The sequence below is a fragment of the Solanum pennellii genome, chromosome 3 (genome assembly GCF_001406875.1).
Source record: "Solanum pennellii chromosome 3, SPENNV200".
Lineage (NCBI taxonomy): Eukaryota > Viridiplantae > Streptophyta > Magnoliopsida > Solanales > Solanaceae > Solanum > Solanum pennellii.
The window spans coordinates 54,449,032-54,467,238 of record NC_028639.1 but is presented as its reverse complement, the minus strand read 5'-3'; the positions used below and the strand labels follow the sequence as shown (position 1 = coordinate 54,467,238).

The following is an 18,207-nucleotide window of genomic DNA, read 5'->3' as shown; positions in this document are numbered from 1 at the left end:
ATTATTAATTAAATTCCTCTAAATTAACAACCCGTCACATTATTAATGCAAGCTACTGTCAATTGAGTGTTTTTAAAAATTATAGAAGTAAATTATCATACATTCAAGTGCCTAATAAAAATCACCGATAAACTTAAAAGTCTGACTATGTTCATCTTAATTATTCTTACGTCTCAATTATGTGATATTACTTCATAGGTAACTTTTTTTTCCAAAAAATATATTAAAGGTTTTAAAACAAATCATAAATATTTATAAAATTATATTTTAAAAAAGTGCATGAATTAATTCGGGATGTATTACTTCTTTACCTTTAATCATAAATTTCTAATTCAATTTTGAAAGAAAGTGTCCTCCTAAATAAGCGTCTCAACCTAAATTTAATTTGGGTTTCGATTCGGACTAGAATAATTTTGGATGTCATTTTAAGGAATCTATAATTTCATCGTGTTTTCGTAGTGTTTATGACGATTTTGATAGTATAATTGGATTATTAATTGGGTGAGGTTTAGTTAGTAATGAGTGGGTAGTGGGTTGATTTATAAATTATATTAATAAATTAAAATTATAACCAATAGTTTAACGCCAAGTATTTTTAAAAATATTTAAAGAGTTTAATTTTAAAACAATTAAAAAGTGGTCAATTTTTAACCCAAAGGTGGATGACAAGGGTATTTTGGAGCCAATAGGTGGATGAAAAGGGCATTTTGGAGCCAATAGGTGGATGAAGGGTAATTTTGTACCATTTTCAATACTTCAAGGGCATTTTAGGCCCTTTTCCAAAAATTTTATATAGTTTCAAAGTCGGCTCATAGGATTAACCTTTTCAACTCAATTTTTTTAACTAAATTTTTATATCACAACATGAGCATCGATAAAAACTAGTATTACGGGTGTACAAAATTGAATCAAATCGTAAATCCAGTCAAATCGGAAAAAAATTCAACTATATTTGGTTTGATTTGATTTTAACTGATAAAAACCAAACCGAGATCAAACCAACCCGACATTATATATATAATTTTAAAATTTTATTTTATACATAAAAATATTTACTTTATATCATTTTAAAAAATTTCTTATACTAATTCATAGTTTTTATCTTTTAATATATTATTTCAAGTTTAAAATTTAGAATTCGGAATGGTCTAATAAATATTATAGTTTATAGATATTGATAATTATAGTAAAACTTAAATCAAAATCAAATTAATACTAATGCAAAAAGAAAATCAATTCAACACTAAGAATTAGAATTATATTGAATATTTGTTCTTTAGTTTTAAATTGGTTAAGACAACTAAAATACATAATCTAATTTCATTTTCCTTAAATATTTAGTAATGTTACTAATACTTATTACATTTATTTTAGCATGATTTAGTACTTTTAGATTATGATTATTTTCATTATAATTTTTTATTATTTATTTTATATGACGATTTCATTATTATTTTTTAATGAATATTTTTGTGTCATCATACGCATCTCATATTTTGTGTGTTTTTTCTAAGAAACACCTTATATAATTGTATTTTGATTGGAGTAAAGAAATATTTGGAGCACGCACAAGTAAATTATATGTTTGTATGCGAACTTTACCAAAAAATTCAAGAATCTGGAAAAATTCGAAGTTTATTAGTTTGGTTTGATTTATAAATTTAAAAAAAAAAATTGACACAATGGTTTGATTTGGTATTTGAAAAATCACCAACCTGAGGTTGAAAAACCCAAAAAATTCTGAATTTTATTAGTTTGGTTTGGTTTATAAATTTAAAATTTTTACACGAATAATTTAATTTGATATTTGAAAAACCCGAACAACCCAATCATATACACTCCTAACTCATATTCACTAATAAATCAGAATTTTGATAGATTGAGCTCGTTTTGAGGCTTTAATAATAATAATAATTAAAAAAATGTATTAGGGTTCATGGTATGTTTGCTCGAATAATATTCATGTTAGGTTATACCTTATTTTTCTTATGCTTAGCTTAGGCAAAACATACTGTATAGGGCATGTTAATTATTAATTGGGTAAAATAATAACCTTGGAGTATCACACAAATTGATTGTTATTATGTAATTTGAAATTTAAATTTTAGATGACATATAATTTATAATTTGAAATTCATTGCTAAATTTTACTTAATTTATGACATTTTATCGTACTTGAATTGAAATTACTCCCTCTGTTTTATATTTACTTACCTCATATATTAAAATTGTTTCAATTATTGCAATTATTAAAGTTTTATTGTATTTTTCCGTTCCAACCTTGATATTGATAGCTAGAAAAAGTAATAATTAAAATAAATAAATAGAATTTTACAAAAATATACCTTTAATTAAAGATTTCTTTAAGATAAGTTTCTTGAGTAAATAAGGACCAAGTAATGTAAGACAAAAAGAGTAAATAAAGAGTTTCTATTATTAATAAAACAAGGACGAAAAGTTTTGGCATCCACTTTTTGATAAATTTTCAACTTTAACGAATTTAAAAATCTAAAAATATAGGAGAGCTCTAAATGTTAACTCCCTCGAAAATCTATCTTACACTCATTAATTTATATTTATGTTATTAAAGATGGATGATAAGGTATAATAATTTTCATTTTTTTTACATTATAAATGTTTGTTATTATGTAATCTTATATGTAAGATAATTTAGTGTTTTAGTTTTAACGTCGAATAGATTTTAAGTATTATTTTATAAATTTAGTGATATAAAATTTCTGCGCGAAACACGAATAATTTTATATAAAAGAGAATCCTAAGTCCACTTATATGACACTTCTGAAAAGTTTGAAATGCTATTTATCTATTTTATCTTTTTTGGGGCTTTTTAACCTAATTTTTTTCTTAATTTAAGTAGTATTTAATTTCTGGAAAAAATTTCCACTTTATCTATAAATATTCTTTATTTATTGCTGATTATGTTTTATATTCCATATCAAGGCTAACACATCAAATTTAGCTTATGCTCCATTAGATGTTTCATTCTTTGAATGAGAACGTATATTAGTCTTTTTGGTTATATGTTCAAAGAAATTTATCCTTTAATAATTGTAATCATTTAAAAATTTTCAAAATAAATTTTTCAAGAAATTATCACGCGAATGTCTACAAGAGACTTTAAATTTTTCTCCCATGAACATTAATTGTTGGCTATAAAGTTTTTTTATATGATGAATAGGTGGAGCCAGGTTATTCACGATTTCGTGCGTATGAAATTTAAATATGATATGTGAGTATGTTCATATTTTTTTTTTATATGTGATTTAGGAACTGATTTTTGAACGATAATGAATTTCTTTTCTCAATTTTCTCTCTATATATATTCTCCTCAAAAGTTAATTAAGTGTTGTAATTGTAACCACGTGTATACTTGTTGAGTTTTGATTTTTTTCTTCTTCTCTTTTTACTTATGTGAAGGAACATGTGTTATTTAGTGGCCTTTACTTTTTGGAAAAATAGTTTAAAGAGATATTTTCAAAGCTATTGAAACATATTGTCAACTTTTCTTGTTGGTGCTTAATTGGTTTCTCTATATGCATTATTTTCATGGATTTGACAATCTTTGAAGTGAAGAATATGAATTTCTTTAACACGAGGGATTTGGATGCATGGTGTTGTTTCTAAATATGTATTCGTCTATCACAAAAAATAATAATTCTTCTTCACTAAGTGTATTAATTATTTTAAAGAATAACTCGGTACAGTAACTATTTAGAAAAGTTAACAAATGCGCAAAGCGCGACAAGTTCACTAGCTAGTATAACTATATATTACTGCAACTGTTTGCAACAAGGCACAAGACACATAATTTCAGTAGTTATTCCTATTGTCACATAATTAAAAGTCATGTTGCTGCATCTGTTTCTTTTTAGTTATTCTTGTATGTGAGTGCATATCAAAAAAGGAACAGATGCATGCAGCAGCATCACTTTTAATTCCTTCCCAAACAAAGATCAATAAGTAATTCCTATGACTATACACCTTTATCATTCATTTATTTGGAAGGCTATAGGTGTTAATTTGTGCAGAGTGTGTTTCTTCACAAAAAGGGAAGTCACCGGTGTAATTACATGTACAAGACTCGCAAGAAGTTGTAAATTCCAGGCAAAGGTGTACTTTGTCCGAGTCCTAATCTCTTCCTTAATCTGATCATGCAATTGACTAATTAAGTTCCAGCTTCAAGCCTTCGATTATCTTCAATCTTTCTACTATCTCGGGTGCGAGGAGCAACGACTTTCCAGACAGATGACTGGAAATAGAAATAAAGAAAGGCGTTAATCATTTAAGGCCCATGGACCTTTGTGAGAAACAAATAAATGGTAGGAAGTAGGAAAAAGAAAGTACATATATACTAAAGATCCAACTCATCTCCTCTCATCATTTCACCATCCAAGGGAACCGCACCATCTTCTTTGCAGAAATTTACCATGTAAAGTTGCTCTCTAGACTCTAGACTTGAAGCGTACTGAGCAGACAGTAAAATGATGTCTCCCGGAGACCATCCCCTGAAGAAGTTCTAAACTGCAAATGTTCAGCAGGAACGAATATCATATTAACCGCATAGCGAAAATTCCAGGAAGAGTTTCTCCACTTGATAAAGTTGGGTGTGGAAAAGCAACTTCTCTTTCGAGATCACTGCTGAGTCCCCGTGTATATGGCCTGAAACAAAAAGGCAAGGACCTTACACTTTTTTTTTTCCACAGAGCATTGATCACACATGGATGAAACATGATGTGTTAACTGGATCGAGAGACCTAAAATTCATAAGAATTGAAAACAGTTCGTATAAAGTAAACCAGAGAAAGAAATGCTTTAACCTTATATTGAACCTTGATGGAAATTCCAAGCTTAACTGCTAATATGTCAACAGCACTGGCGCAAGTCACATTTCAATCCATTTGATAATTATCAAGAGCTCTGGCGCTGCACGGGATTTGCATACTACTGCAACCAACTGATCTTCTCCAAGGTGTGTTGAAAGCATACTATGGATAGGTAACATACGTAATTACATCCATACTGCCAAGGAAGTTCTTAAACTGAGTCGTTTTTAAAGAAAAGGATACCAGCATCAACCTGCTAAGCTTATGGGTCCGAAACTCTCCAAGAATTGCAACCACGCCAAGTATGTCATGAGCATATTTGAGATGCAGCTGTTCAAGTTTTGGTGATCTGAGCATCTTGTGGACAACAACAGCTGCACTGTCTGCCTTTCCTTCAATCTTCTCCATAACCACTTGTTTATCATAGCCCACGTCGTGAAAAGAATCAAGACCGGTATAAACTGCATCCATGAGCATTTTATGTTAAAATTTTTTAAGATGCATTTAATATGTCTAGAAAGAAGTTAAGACGGTATGTTGAGAATGAGGTACCACTCTACTACAAGTTACTGCAGGATCTCACTATGGCTGCATACACGGCGACAATAGATCATACACTGAGAACAAAACATCATAAGATAGTAGTGGTAAGTTATACACAGATTACTTTATTTACAAAAAGTAGCAGTGAGAGAGAAATATGTAGGTACAGTATTGAATGCCTTTTTTTTTTTACCTCTGTAATGGATTCTATATAGAATTAAAATTATCCTGCATTTTATGCCAAAAAGCTAGCNAAAATCATCCTGCATTTTATGCCAAAAGCTAACAACAATGCAATTATGAAATTTTTAAGGTTCTTTAATTTGGAGTACAAAAACAGCTCGTAAAGAGAGGGGGGAGATAGGCTAGGTGCTTTTACTCAACCCGTGAGGGTTCATTTCTAGTTAGCAAGGATAAGGAAGCAAAGCTAGAGTGTTCTAATAATATGCTTGTCATAACGTGCGACTCTCTCCACTAAAAAGAAAAAATAAATAAAAGATAGCATTTTCAGTACATTTATACGAAGAAGTCTTTATTATTATATTAGCATAGGTAGTCAACATTTTCTATTAGGTTTCTTTCCATACATGCAAACACAATAAATGAAACCAAACAATCATAGTTAGCATATGGGCCCTAAAGCGAGTTTCAAAACGTGTTGAGCGCTTTGCGCGCTTCAATGTCAGCTTCAAGAGTCTAAGGCATACTTTTCGTTATCAATGAACCTCTTATGAAGATGTGACACTAAGCAATTGATATTTCACTTCTATCGTACAAAAAAATTCAATTTGTTTGTTCTTATATTTGTCGTTCATGCTAATAGTTAGTTTCAAATATATACAATAAAATCATTAGTTTACAATAAGAGCTTGTTTGGATTGACTTTTCAATTTTGACTTATAAGCCAAAAACCTTAAGTTACAACTCATACTTATGACTTTTGGTTTGTTTTTGACATTTTATCTTAAAACTAAGAGGTTGTTTGGTTACTGGTTTGAGTTATGCAGAGTTTAGTTATGCAGGTATTAGTTATGCAGGATTTAGTTAAGCAAGTATTAGCTATGCAGGTATTAGTTGTGCAGAGTTTAGAGATTACAATACATGAATTATTAAGTATTGAATATTAAACTTGTTGTAAATTATTAATGTATATTATTTACAAAATAATTATACATACTAATAAAATGTGAAATATATTGAATATATATAATGCTAATATTTGATTAGCATATGTACCGTTAAAAAATATATAATCAACTTCTAATATTAAAAAAACATTTATATTTGCATAAATCAATCAAAACGGTAAGTATATAAAAAAGAAATGAAAATAATATATATAATAAGAAATAAAAACAACGCATGTTGATAGGAAACAATAAAGTGTCCAATTAAAAAAAATTAAAAGAAATAAAAATGGTATAAATATAAAAAAGAAATAAAAACAACAAACTTATATATAGGAAACAATAAAGTTCCAATTAAAAACAATAAAATAAATTAATAGGGTAAATATGTTATTTATCACTTTAATACATGTATAACTAATACCACATAACTTATTCCACCTTCTACCCTGCATAACTTTATACATAGGTTCCCTCATAAGTTATGTTGGTATTAATTATGTAGAACTATAAAAATGAAACCAAACATGGTATAAGTTGACTTTTCTACCTAAATAAAATTTTTACCAAACATTGTATAACTTAATACATTGTTTTATACCTGAATAAAAGGCAAGTTATACCGTAACCAAGCGGTCTCTAAGTGCTTATACATACTTTTTTAACTTATCCAAACACTACGAAACTGCTTGAAAACTATTTATCTTAAAAACACTTAAAATAAGCCAATCGAAACAGGTTCTGAAATAACCATTTCCTATTTACATGAAAATCAGCCAAAAGTCATAGAAAGTAATACACTAAGGGACCATTTGGTGTGAGTGATAGAAATAAATACTTATAGGATAAAGTTTTTGTATCTATTTGGTTGCCATGTTTGGGGTAACTTATTCCACCATTTATATCACAGCGCTGAGATAATTTATCCCATATACATAGTGGGAGAAGTAATTCCATGACACTACCCAAGATAACTAATCATGGGATAACTTGTTCGCAACCAAACAACCTCTAACTATACAATATAGATTACCTATACACGAGTAGTACACTGACTATACATTATGATATACTCAAAAGCTTAAAAATAACTCAAGTAACCATGAAGTATACATTGAGTATTCAATTTCGATCAACTCAAAATCACCTCCAAATAGTTCCAAATTTTTTATATGAAATTCGCTCGATGATTTGAGTTCTTCAATATATAATTCGCTTGAAATGATTCACGTATTCTATACATTAAATAAAAAATAAAGAAGAAGAAGAACAACAAATAAGAAAAAGACGACGACAACGAAGAAGTGGTAGGCTCATTGGTCTCCGGACTCATTAGGTATCATGAGTGTGCTTTGGTTCGCGGTTAGTAGTCCTCTTTCATCGAGATGCCTTTCAAAAAAGATTTTTTCCCTCATTAAAACAAGACCCACTATCCTATATAGCCAAGTCGGGCATGGAAGGAATTCCGCGATAGATTCTACAGATTTAGAAATTGTGTTTTAACGTAAAAGGCTTGATTTCATAAACATGTGCATTTTATAATATATACTATCGCTATGCTCGACGTTCAGAAAACCTCTAATTTCTTCTTTACAAACAATCCAGATGATACTAGGGACCTGACCTGGATACCTGTTATCTAGATCTTCCTAATTGTGTCCTTAATCTACTAGTAGTCTTCCTTTGGTTCCCATGACATCCATTCTACTCATTTCTACAATATTCTCTCTCTTAATTTTTACAATTATTTCTAGTTTATTTAGCATTATGGCGAGAACCTTTGCGACTAAATGACTATTTAATGCCTCGAATACTAAATTTCTCATTTATCTTTGTCTCCACTTCGAAAAAATTACTTCAGCAGAAGTTTACATAAATTAAATCTTTCTTTAATGTTCTGCAAAAGATCCTTCCCAAGCTCCTCATTTTTCTTGCCTAACAAATTTCCGAAGTTTCAGATATTTGCCACTTGAATACTGTAAATACAACAAAGCAAATATGTAGATGTCAAATCTACGTGGAAGAAGAAGATCTACACTTGTCATCCCTGAGCTAGATTTGAAAGTTGGGTGGAAAGACATTGATAACAAGATACACATATTCATAAATGTCTCTTTACCATCATATTCAATTAAAGATTGACAGACAAAGAAATCATATACTCAAGGGATGTCAGGAGAAGTAAATGGGGAAATATGAAATTTATTTGCACCTCCAAAAGAAAAAGTCACCAACAATAAAAAGTTAATCAGGAAAGATAATATAATTTTCTGGGAGATGAATTTCAATATTTATCACGTACAAGTTTACGATATATTTTAGATTTACCTGAATGGTTTTTGGTAATTATTTATATCTTGATCTCATTATCGTTGTTTTTAATCTTATTCTTGTGTTTATGTTTTATATATTATATGTAATTGAGTTCGTCTGTTTATATAGTAGATGTATTTGAATATGCAACACTTTATTTTTCTTGTTGATTGCTTCACTCAATCATTATCCTCTCTACCTTCCCAAGGTAGGGGTAAGGTTGCCTACACACCACTCTCCGAGGTTTTTGTTGTTTGTTTATTTTGCATCACTTAATCATTTGTATTCTATCTTTCTCGTGTATATTATTTGTAAAGGGAAGTAAAGTAAAGATCAAATTTTCAAAGAGTTCTGGAAGGTTGAATCTACCTGAAAGCTATTTTGAAACTGAGAGACAGATGAAAGAGCTGAAGTGGAAAAGGGTGCGATTTACAGAGAGAGCAAACATTGTTGACCGATGCAAAGATCAACTATGAAATAAGGAAAGAAAAGTTTGTCAAGTTTCTTTCACAAAGATCATCCTATCTTTCAAGGCTATATAGTTGAGTGTGTCTAGTTAGACTATTCATCCTAGTAATGATGTTTTCGTAATAATTAGTGTTATCGATGCCAAGCAGATATAAATTAAGTCATCTCTAAGTTGATTTATGTAAAAGCTTGAATATATAGCTTGCCAAAAGTCATAGAAAATAATATACTGAATATACAATATAGCTTACCTATATCTGAGTTATACACTAACTATACAATATGATACACTCAAAAAGCTGAAAAATAACTTAACTATACATGAAGTATACATAGTGTTCAAACTCGATCAATCTAAATCACTTCTAAACAATACCAAAATTTTAGATCAGATATGAAATTTGTTCGATGATTCGAGTCTTTAGATATATATTTGCTAGTAATGATTCCCATTTTCGATACATTAATTTAAAAAAAGGAGAAAGAAGACGACTAAGAAGAATGATGATGATGAAGACGGAAGAGGAGGGGGGAAGTAGGAAGGAGGAAAAGAAGCCATTAATGGCAAAAATTGTTAGGAAGAAGAAGAAGGATATGTCCAATTTAGCCTTTTTTTTTATTTTTAAAAAAGACGAATAACAGGCCCTTTTGTATATTTTCCCCAATAATTATTAGTATTGGAGTAAACATATGCATAATTGTATTTTTTTCACCCTTTGTGTCGTTTTTCATTAAAGCCCACATCTTATTTGTACTTTGCAAAGCTCCAAGGAAACTTAACTGTTTGTTGCGCTTTTTGCTTTTCATAATACTAAGCATAGAGTTTCTCCTCTTCAACTATATATCTTCAAGTCTTCGAAAAGAATCTCTGGGTCTCCAGATTCGTCTACCAAAGTGGTGGTTCGGTTATCCCCCCTTTCATGTGTGTATGTTGGAGAAGTTTGTATTAGTATTTAGGTACTTGCCTTATGGTTCACAGTTCAAGTTCTCTTTCGTTGAGATGCCATTCAAAAAGATTTTTTCCCTCAAAAGAAGACCCTCTATCGTAGATTTAGCCGATTCGGGTGTGGAAGGAAATTCCCCAATAGACTCTACAGATTCAGCATTTGCTTTAAAAAGCTAGATTTCACAAACATATACAGTTTAAACTGTATTCTTTCGCTATGCTCTACGTCTAGAAACAACTCCAATTTCTTCTTTACAAATACTCCAGTTGATAAACAAGGCACCTCTTATCTAGATCTTCCTAAATTGCATCTTTTATCTACTAGTAGTCTTCCTTTGGTTGCCTTGACATATATTCCACTCGTTTCTTCAATATTTTCTCTCTCCAAAATTCAATACTAGGATATTTAACATTATGGCAAAAACTTTGCAACTAAATGACTATTCAATACCTAGACTAAAATTCCAATTTATATATGTCTCCTCTAGGAACAAATTGCTTCAGCGGAACTTCAGAAGCTCCTGAGTTGTCTAGCCTAAATAATGTCCAAAGGTTCAAATATTGCCACTTGAATACTCCAAATACAAGGAAGCAAATATGTAGATGCCACAGAAGAAAGAAGATCTGTACTTGTGATTAATAAATGCTTCTCTACCATCGAGATTCAATTCAGAGGCTGTCAGGAGCAGTAAATGGGGTAATATGGAATTTGTTAGCACCTCCAAAGAAGAACGAACTGGTCTGTCAAAGGAAATGGAGAAGAACATTGGAGGCAAATCGTTCCAGCCTGCATTTGGTGGGCAGTCTTTTCTTTATTTAATGTAAGCATGATCTTTTGGAGGATACAGGGGATCGGTTGAAAAAGAACAGTCTTACTGCATCCTAGAAAAACCAATTTCATCCCTTTCTCGTGAAATTGTTTTAGCCTCTCACTTCCTATATCTACATCGATCTTTAGACAGCTCAAGAAAGCATTGATAACTGGCATACTAAGGCAAGCACAAGCTTAAAAGTTCCCAGGGGAAAAAAATAGGATCTCTTATCCATGCAGGGTTCTAACCTAACAAGATAAAATGCAAGTACAGTCTGCAGCTATCAAATGACATCATCAATCAATTAAAGCAAGATGTACGGACAAAGAGTATCAAGTAAAAAGAGCTCAAGCATTCATAGTCTAACTAAACACCCTCAAAGATAGGATGAGCTTTGTGAAAGAAACTTGACAAACTCTTCTTTCCTTATTTCAAAGTTGTTCTTAGCATTGGTCAGCAATGTTTGCTCTCTCTCTAAATCTTCCACACATCTTACCCTTTCCCACTTCAGCTCCTTCATCCGGATCTCAGTTTCAAAATAGCTTTCAGGTATATATGACCTTCCACAACTCTTTGGAAATTTGATCTGTACTTCCCTTTACAAAAATAAACACGAGAAAGAAAGAATCCAAATGATTTAGAGATGTACAAACAAACAACAATACATCCAGTGTAATCTCACAAGTGCATCTGGGAGGGTGGAGTGTACGCATCCATGCCCCTACCTTGGAAAGGTATGGAGGATAATGATTCAATGATACAATCAACAAGAAAAATAAAGTATGCTGTCAATTCAAATAAATCTAATTTATACACATACAAAATCAAATACATGTAATTTATAAGCGTAGGAATAGGATTAAAAACAACTCCCACGAGACATTGGATTAATATATAAGATATAAATAACTACCAGAAGTCATTCAGTGAATCTAAAATGTGTCGTAGACTCGGAACGTGATAAATCCTCAAGACTCCTCTCCCAGAAAATTATATTATAGATTATCTTTCCTGATTAACTTCTATAATGTGTTGCTGACTCTTTACCCCCTTTAGATTAATGATTCATCAAAGATGCTAATGGTTTGTTAATCATTTTGAAATGAAAATGCATTACAAACAAATATAACAAAGGCTACCTTACAGAAGCTTCGCTGCAGATATGGCGAAAGAAATTGAAGAACATGCTTTCATGCACCATTCTATACAGATTTGATTGAGTAAGTTCGTGAAAGGTCGAACTACTGAACTCCACAAAGGTCAAGCAACATGGTCACAAAATAACACCAGCTTCCCAGTTCAGGCGTACAGTTAGAGATGAAGTATATTACTTGATACTCAAAAATGAACAAGTTAAGAGGCAATCAATTTAAAGTATCTTCACAAACAAGTTGAACTATGAAGGAAGAAAAAATTATGAATATAAACGCACTATTTAAGATAAACCTCTTTACCTTTTGCCTAGGGAAAATATACCACCACTCTTTATGATCCCACCATCCAATGATATGGCTCCATCAGCTATAAAGGGTAGTGCCTGCATCATGTATGCCCTTGTTTTGTATACTTGCAACTGTGAGAAGAGTCCATAAAAGAGGGTCTCTCTCAGGCCATGACCAGTGCTTGTAACACAATATAAGTTATCAGTGTCAATATCGATCATATTGACAGCAAAACCAAGAAAACCAGGAAGAGTTTCCCCGTTGACGTATCTTGGCTTCTTTATGGACAACCTTCTCTGAGGGTCATCAGCAATAAATTCACCGGTGTATGGTCTAAAATGATAAACCCAAAAATGAAAAAATAAGAGAGTAAAGAAGTGCTAAACAATATGAGATGTATTTGCAAGAAGAGATCATCATAACCACAAACCTTAAGTTCTCAAGACAGATTACAAGATACCGGTCATCCAAAGGTCTCCCAATTGAAGCTCCAACTCCATGAAGACCAGAACTTTTAATTATAAGACCTTCCTTATCATATGTTTCCAGTGCTTTAAGTCCATCACGCGACTTGCAAACAACTGCTAACATGGTTCCTTGCCCAAGATAATCTGAGAGAGTCCTGGATTTCAGAGATTAAGATACAAATGTCATTCATAATACAGTGATTCTAAACAAAAATTGGTTAGTACAGTGAACTTCCATTATCTGCCTACTTTTTGGTAAAGATATAGCACTAGGGCCTCACTCGACCCGAAAATATATCTCATGAGGGTAAGATTGCCCAAGCTTGTATATGCAAACCGCACATTCATTCCCCAACTAATGTGGGGCTCTAACATACTCGAACACCCCTTTCACGTCCAGGCTCAACTGGAACATGAACAGAAATCCCAAACAGGGACTGCCCACGCACTGATATCATGTAAGGATATGGCACTTGGGCCAAACTTAAACCCAAAATCTAGCTCATGAGGGGAGGATTTCCATATACGCAAATGCACATCCATTCCCCAACCAACATGGGACTTTAACCCACTCTAACATTGTTTAAACGCCATGCTTCTTTCATCTTCAATCTCAAAATGAAAAGAACTATTCAGATACTAACTTCTACGTCATGACAAGACCTAGCTTTAAGCAAAGAGATGCTCATTTTCATACACAAAAGAGTCTCCACATGCTAAGGGGTTATTCCCAGGTCAATTGTACAAAGAAAAAGTCCAAAAGTATTTAACAACAATAGCAAAAACATACCTAGTGAGAGAATGAAAAGTGCAATAAGAATATTATTATTATTGATAATAATAATAATATACTTAGTACGACCTAAGAAAGTGAGAAAACGTTCAACTACCAACTAACCTTCTACCCTAATCTGCAACCTCCAAACCCTAATCACTCAATACTTATGACAAATTCAAAGACCAGAACGTATCAAACTATTTGTCTCAAGTCTTCTCCATCAGGCAGCCACATACTGTCATCTTGATTGGGGCAGAGTGAACGAGTGCTATAATCTCTTGAACAGGGACTAGCATAAAAAGTGGACTCATATAAAGCTCATTTCTTTTTTCTTCTTTGTCTATTTTATTGTAGAAAACGTCAGCAATTACTAGATGCTATGTGAAACTAACCTGCTGAGATTGTCGTCGTCAACCTTCCCAAGCAAAGCAACAATTCCTATTATGTCCTTCATAAATGGAATATTAGTAATCTGAGATCCAGTACGCTTTTGCAGCTGGACACAGATGGCAGCTGCAGATTTATCAAAACTTAAGATTTGTTCAATTGTTTCCTCCTCATTCTGCCCATTGGAAGATTCCTTATTTTCAGAACCAGTTCCACTTGCTGAATAAGTCTTGGCGAGAGCAGCTACAATACCCCACAAGCACAAGGCATTAAAATTGAGAAACAGTGAAAAGTCATATGACAAAAGGGAAAGAAAAAAGTTAAAGTGAATGCTATAGTCTACACTGTGTGCTTTGAATTAGGCAATACACAAAATTAAACCCATAAGCTCATTGAAACAAGCTGATGGCTGATACTCTGCACTACAGGTAATCACGAAATCTTACAATGGGTGATTTTACAGCACACCTAATTAACTTGAAAAGAAGGAAAGAATACCTTCTAAATCCAAAATTGAATCATCCAACCTGTTCTTCTGACCCTCTAAGAATTTGATGTTATCATCATGGTGTTTAATTTGAAGACCAGTCTCCTTAATTGCATCCTCAAGTTTCTGCAGTAATTAAATGATGCAGTCATGAATATTGATCCATTTATTTCACAATATATTATTATGTTATTATCATCTCAAATAAAGGACGCTAGTAGATATATCTATACCTATCATCAAGACTATTGTGTACATTGCATTGCATATATGAATGACAAAATAAAATAATCTAGGCAAATATCTTTGAAAATCATACCACCTTGGAATGGCAGCTAACAGCCTCAGCAGTTCTATTTTGCATTATGTCCCGATTGCCAGCAAAAGTAAAGGAACTAATCTGACCTCCTTGATTGAGCGATGGATTATGCATAAGCGGTGCCTCAGGAACGATTCGTAGCTGGAAAAGTAATGTAAAAACATCAGTTTGTTAGAGTTGCTTATTAAGAAAAACTTCAACAAGTGTCTAGTATAAGGTCCTAGAGTGCACACCACATCTACAGTGAACAAGTAATACTAATGCGCAAATCATACATGCCATTTTTTCTATCTTTGTTTCATTAAGGAGGAACATAAAATATACTTTCCTTTTGAAAATACAAATGAAGGTTGAACATTCAGATTTCCACAACAGGATGCCAAAGTTTCTTCAGGAAATATAATACATAGATGGAACAGCCCTCATTTGTAAATGTAGAACATGCGACCAACTACAGGGCAATCGAAAACAAACCTGACAATTTCAGTTACTAGTTCAAATACAGGCATCAACATTAACTAATGGAAGTGCTTTGAAGCTAAGTCCCTTAACTTTGTAGGTATAAAATAAAAATTGGTAAAGGGGAGCCGCAAAGGGATTGATATTATTGAGTTTTGAGAGAAAAAAACTACTCACAGGTGCATTCTAAAACTGATCATCAATCTGCTTTTTGTCCATGAGCTTTTTGGCCAACTTCTTCTTGTACTTGGCTACATTTCTAAGCTCTTCCTGTATTCGATCTTGAAGTTGATTTTGTTCCTGCTTCAACTCTTCGATTCTCTTCAATCTTTCTACTTTCTCAGGTGAGAGGAGTAACTGTCTTTCCATACAGATGACTGGAAATAGAATATATGGATCCCTGAAGAAGATAAACACAGACATTAATCATTCAAGGCCCAAGGATGTCATGCAAAATCTACTCATAAATGGTAGAGAAGTAGGAAAAGATAGTACATACTCAGATCCAACAGATGCAGATACAACTCCATTTCCTCTCATCATTCCACCATCCAGGGAAACCGCACCATCTTCTATGCAGGAACTTGCCATGTAAAGGTGCTCACTAGACTTGTAGACTTGAAGCTTACCAAGCAGTTGATAAAATAATGTCTCTCGGAGACCATGACCTGAAGCAGTTCTAAACTGCAAATATTCTTCAGGAAGGAATATCATGTTAACTGCGTAGCCCAAAAATCCTGGGGGATTTTCTCTGTTTGATAAAGTAGGCTGTGGAATAGCAAGTTCTCTTTGGGGATCACTGCTGACTCCTTGCTTATATGGCTTGAAATAAAAAATCTAGGACTTTACACGTTGTTTCTTTTTTCAGAGAGCACTGACCAGACATGATTGAAACATGATTTGTCAACTGGATCGAGAAACAAAAAATCCTAACAATTGATATCATTTAGTATGAAGTAAACCAGAGAAAGAAAGGTTTTCACCTTATATCCTCAAGGCATATAACCACATATTGACCCTTGATGGAAATTCCAAGCTTAGCTGCTAATATGTCAAGAACACTGGCACAATTCACATTTCCATCCATTTGATTAATTTCAAGAGCTCTGGCAGCTGCACGGGATTTGCATACTACAGCAAGCATCTGATCTTCTCCAAGATATGTCGAAAGCATGCTAAGGGAAGAAAACACACTCAGTTGCATCCATATAGACAAGGAAGTTCTTCTACTTCATTTTAAAGAAAAGGATACCAGCACCAACCTGCTAAGCTTGTGGGTCCGAACCTCTCCAAGAAGTGCAACCACGCCAAGTATGTCATGAGCATATTTGAGATAAAGCTGTTCAGGTTTTGGTGATCTGAGAAGCTTGTATATAACAGCAGCTGCACTGTCCGCCTTTCCTTCAATCTTCTCCATAATCACATCTTTATCATAGACCGAGTCGTGAAAAGAATCAAGACCAATACAAGCTGCATCCATGACCATTTTCATGTTACAATTTCTAAGATGCATTTAATGTCTGTTGCTAATTAGGTATCACTCTTCAACAAGTAATCACATGATCTCTTTCAATTTAACAGATCGTTAAATTGCAAGACTAGTTATAGCACCAGGAGCAGAAAGTAAGGAGAAGTTCGGGGAGAACTCCAGAGACATAAGGAACAGAAAAGAAATGTCAGGAATACATTTAAACCATCCAAACTGAAGTAACAGAAACTTGCAAGAGTTGCGCCATATTAATTTGTAGAGAAACTGAAAGCAAGCAAATATATCAGAACATATAACAGATATAGAATCTCCGCAAATAGTAATCTTTAGGTTTGAAGGTACAAGGTTTAATATCCGCAAATAGCACCACTGCCTTTTGCATGCGTCCCTGGAATTTGCAAAATGTTAAACATAAGAAGATATAATAAGTTAAGAGATGGTTACATGATGCACATAACATTGTTTTTTGATTTCATGTGTCAATTAAAAAAATTTCGGACTACATAAAGCCAAACCATTGCAGCAACACAGTAGCATGACAGAATCAGCTGAATTAATACCTCCCAAGTTGGACATCTCAAGTTCAATATTTGATTGCTTAATATTGAGTGATACCACGTTTGCATCACATTGTCTGATGCATAGGCCATATCTGCAAATATCATCTCCAAGTTTCTGTCGATAAACGCACTCAAGCTTAGTGACAGTATACATAGCAATAAATGCAAAGAGAGATAGCGAACAAGCCAAAAAATTTGTAAGGGGGAGCCGCACAGGGATTGAAATTATTGTGTTTAGAAAGAAAAACTACTCACAAGTGCATCCTCGTTTGAAGGGCACGGGCAACATAAATATAAAGTGAAAAATGAAATTATAGTATGACTTCCTTGTAAGCTTGCTAATAGTACAGTTCTATAGCATCAAGTATACACTTATCCTTTACCAATCAAAAAGTAATAGTAGGACTTTCAGGATTCTAGCGACCGCGATAGTACCACGCGCCAATTCGTGAGCCTGTTCCAGCTAGTTTTCGTGTGACTTGACTCGTGATTTAGAGACAATTCATACATTTTATACCAAATTTTGAGCACTTTTTGGTGACAACTGCAGTATTTCCGATTGATATAAGTTTTCCAATTTCACTTTTGCCAAAGGATATACCCAAATATTTGGGTTGGATTAGAATGATAATTTCTCATCCTGGTATAAAATAGCATATATCTTCCTTTTTCTATCTATGGTTTTCATTCGTCATTGGCCTCTTCATTAGTTGGACATTAATGAGCTTTACCACATCATTTTATTAGCTTGGGGGGGGGGGGGTCC

At 32.8% G+C, this 18,207-nt stretch overlaps 1 protein-coding gene across 1 annotated transcript; it reads right to left on the bottom strand.

Moving 5' to 3' along the window:
* Positions 1-5,188: 5,188 nt before the first annotated feature.
* LOC107013470 (protein DEFECTIVE IN MERISTEM SILENCING 3-like) lies at positions 5,189-15,448 on the bottom strand. Its single transcript, XM_027915613.1, has 9 exons — positions 15,389-15,448; positions 14,934-15,074; positions 14,626-14,740; positions 14,133-14,370; positions 12,926-13,117; positions 12,508-12,828; positions 11,550-11,649; positions 5,397-5,461; positions 5,189-5,305 (listed from the first exon to the last, which is right to left on the bottom strand). Exons 1-8 carry the CDS (start codon positions 15,446-15,448, stop codon positions 5,411-5,413), a joined length of 1,218 nt encoding a protein of 405 aa, XP_027771414.1. The 3' UTR covers positions 5,189-5,305; positions 5,397-5,410.
* Between the last annotated feature and the right edge of the window lie 2,759 nt (positions 15,449-18,207).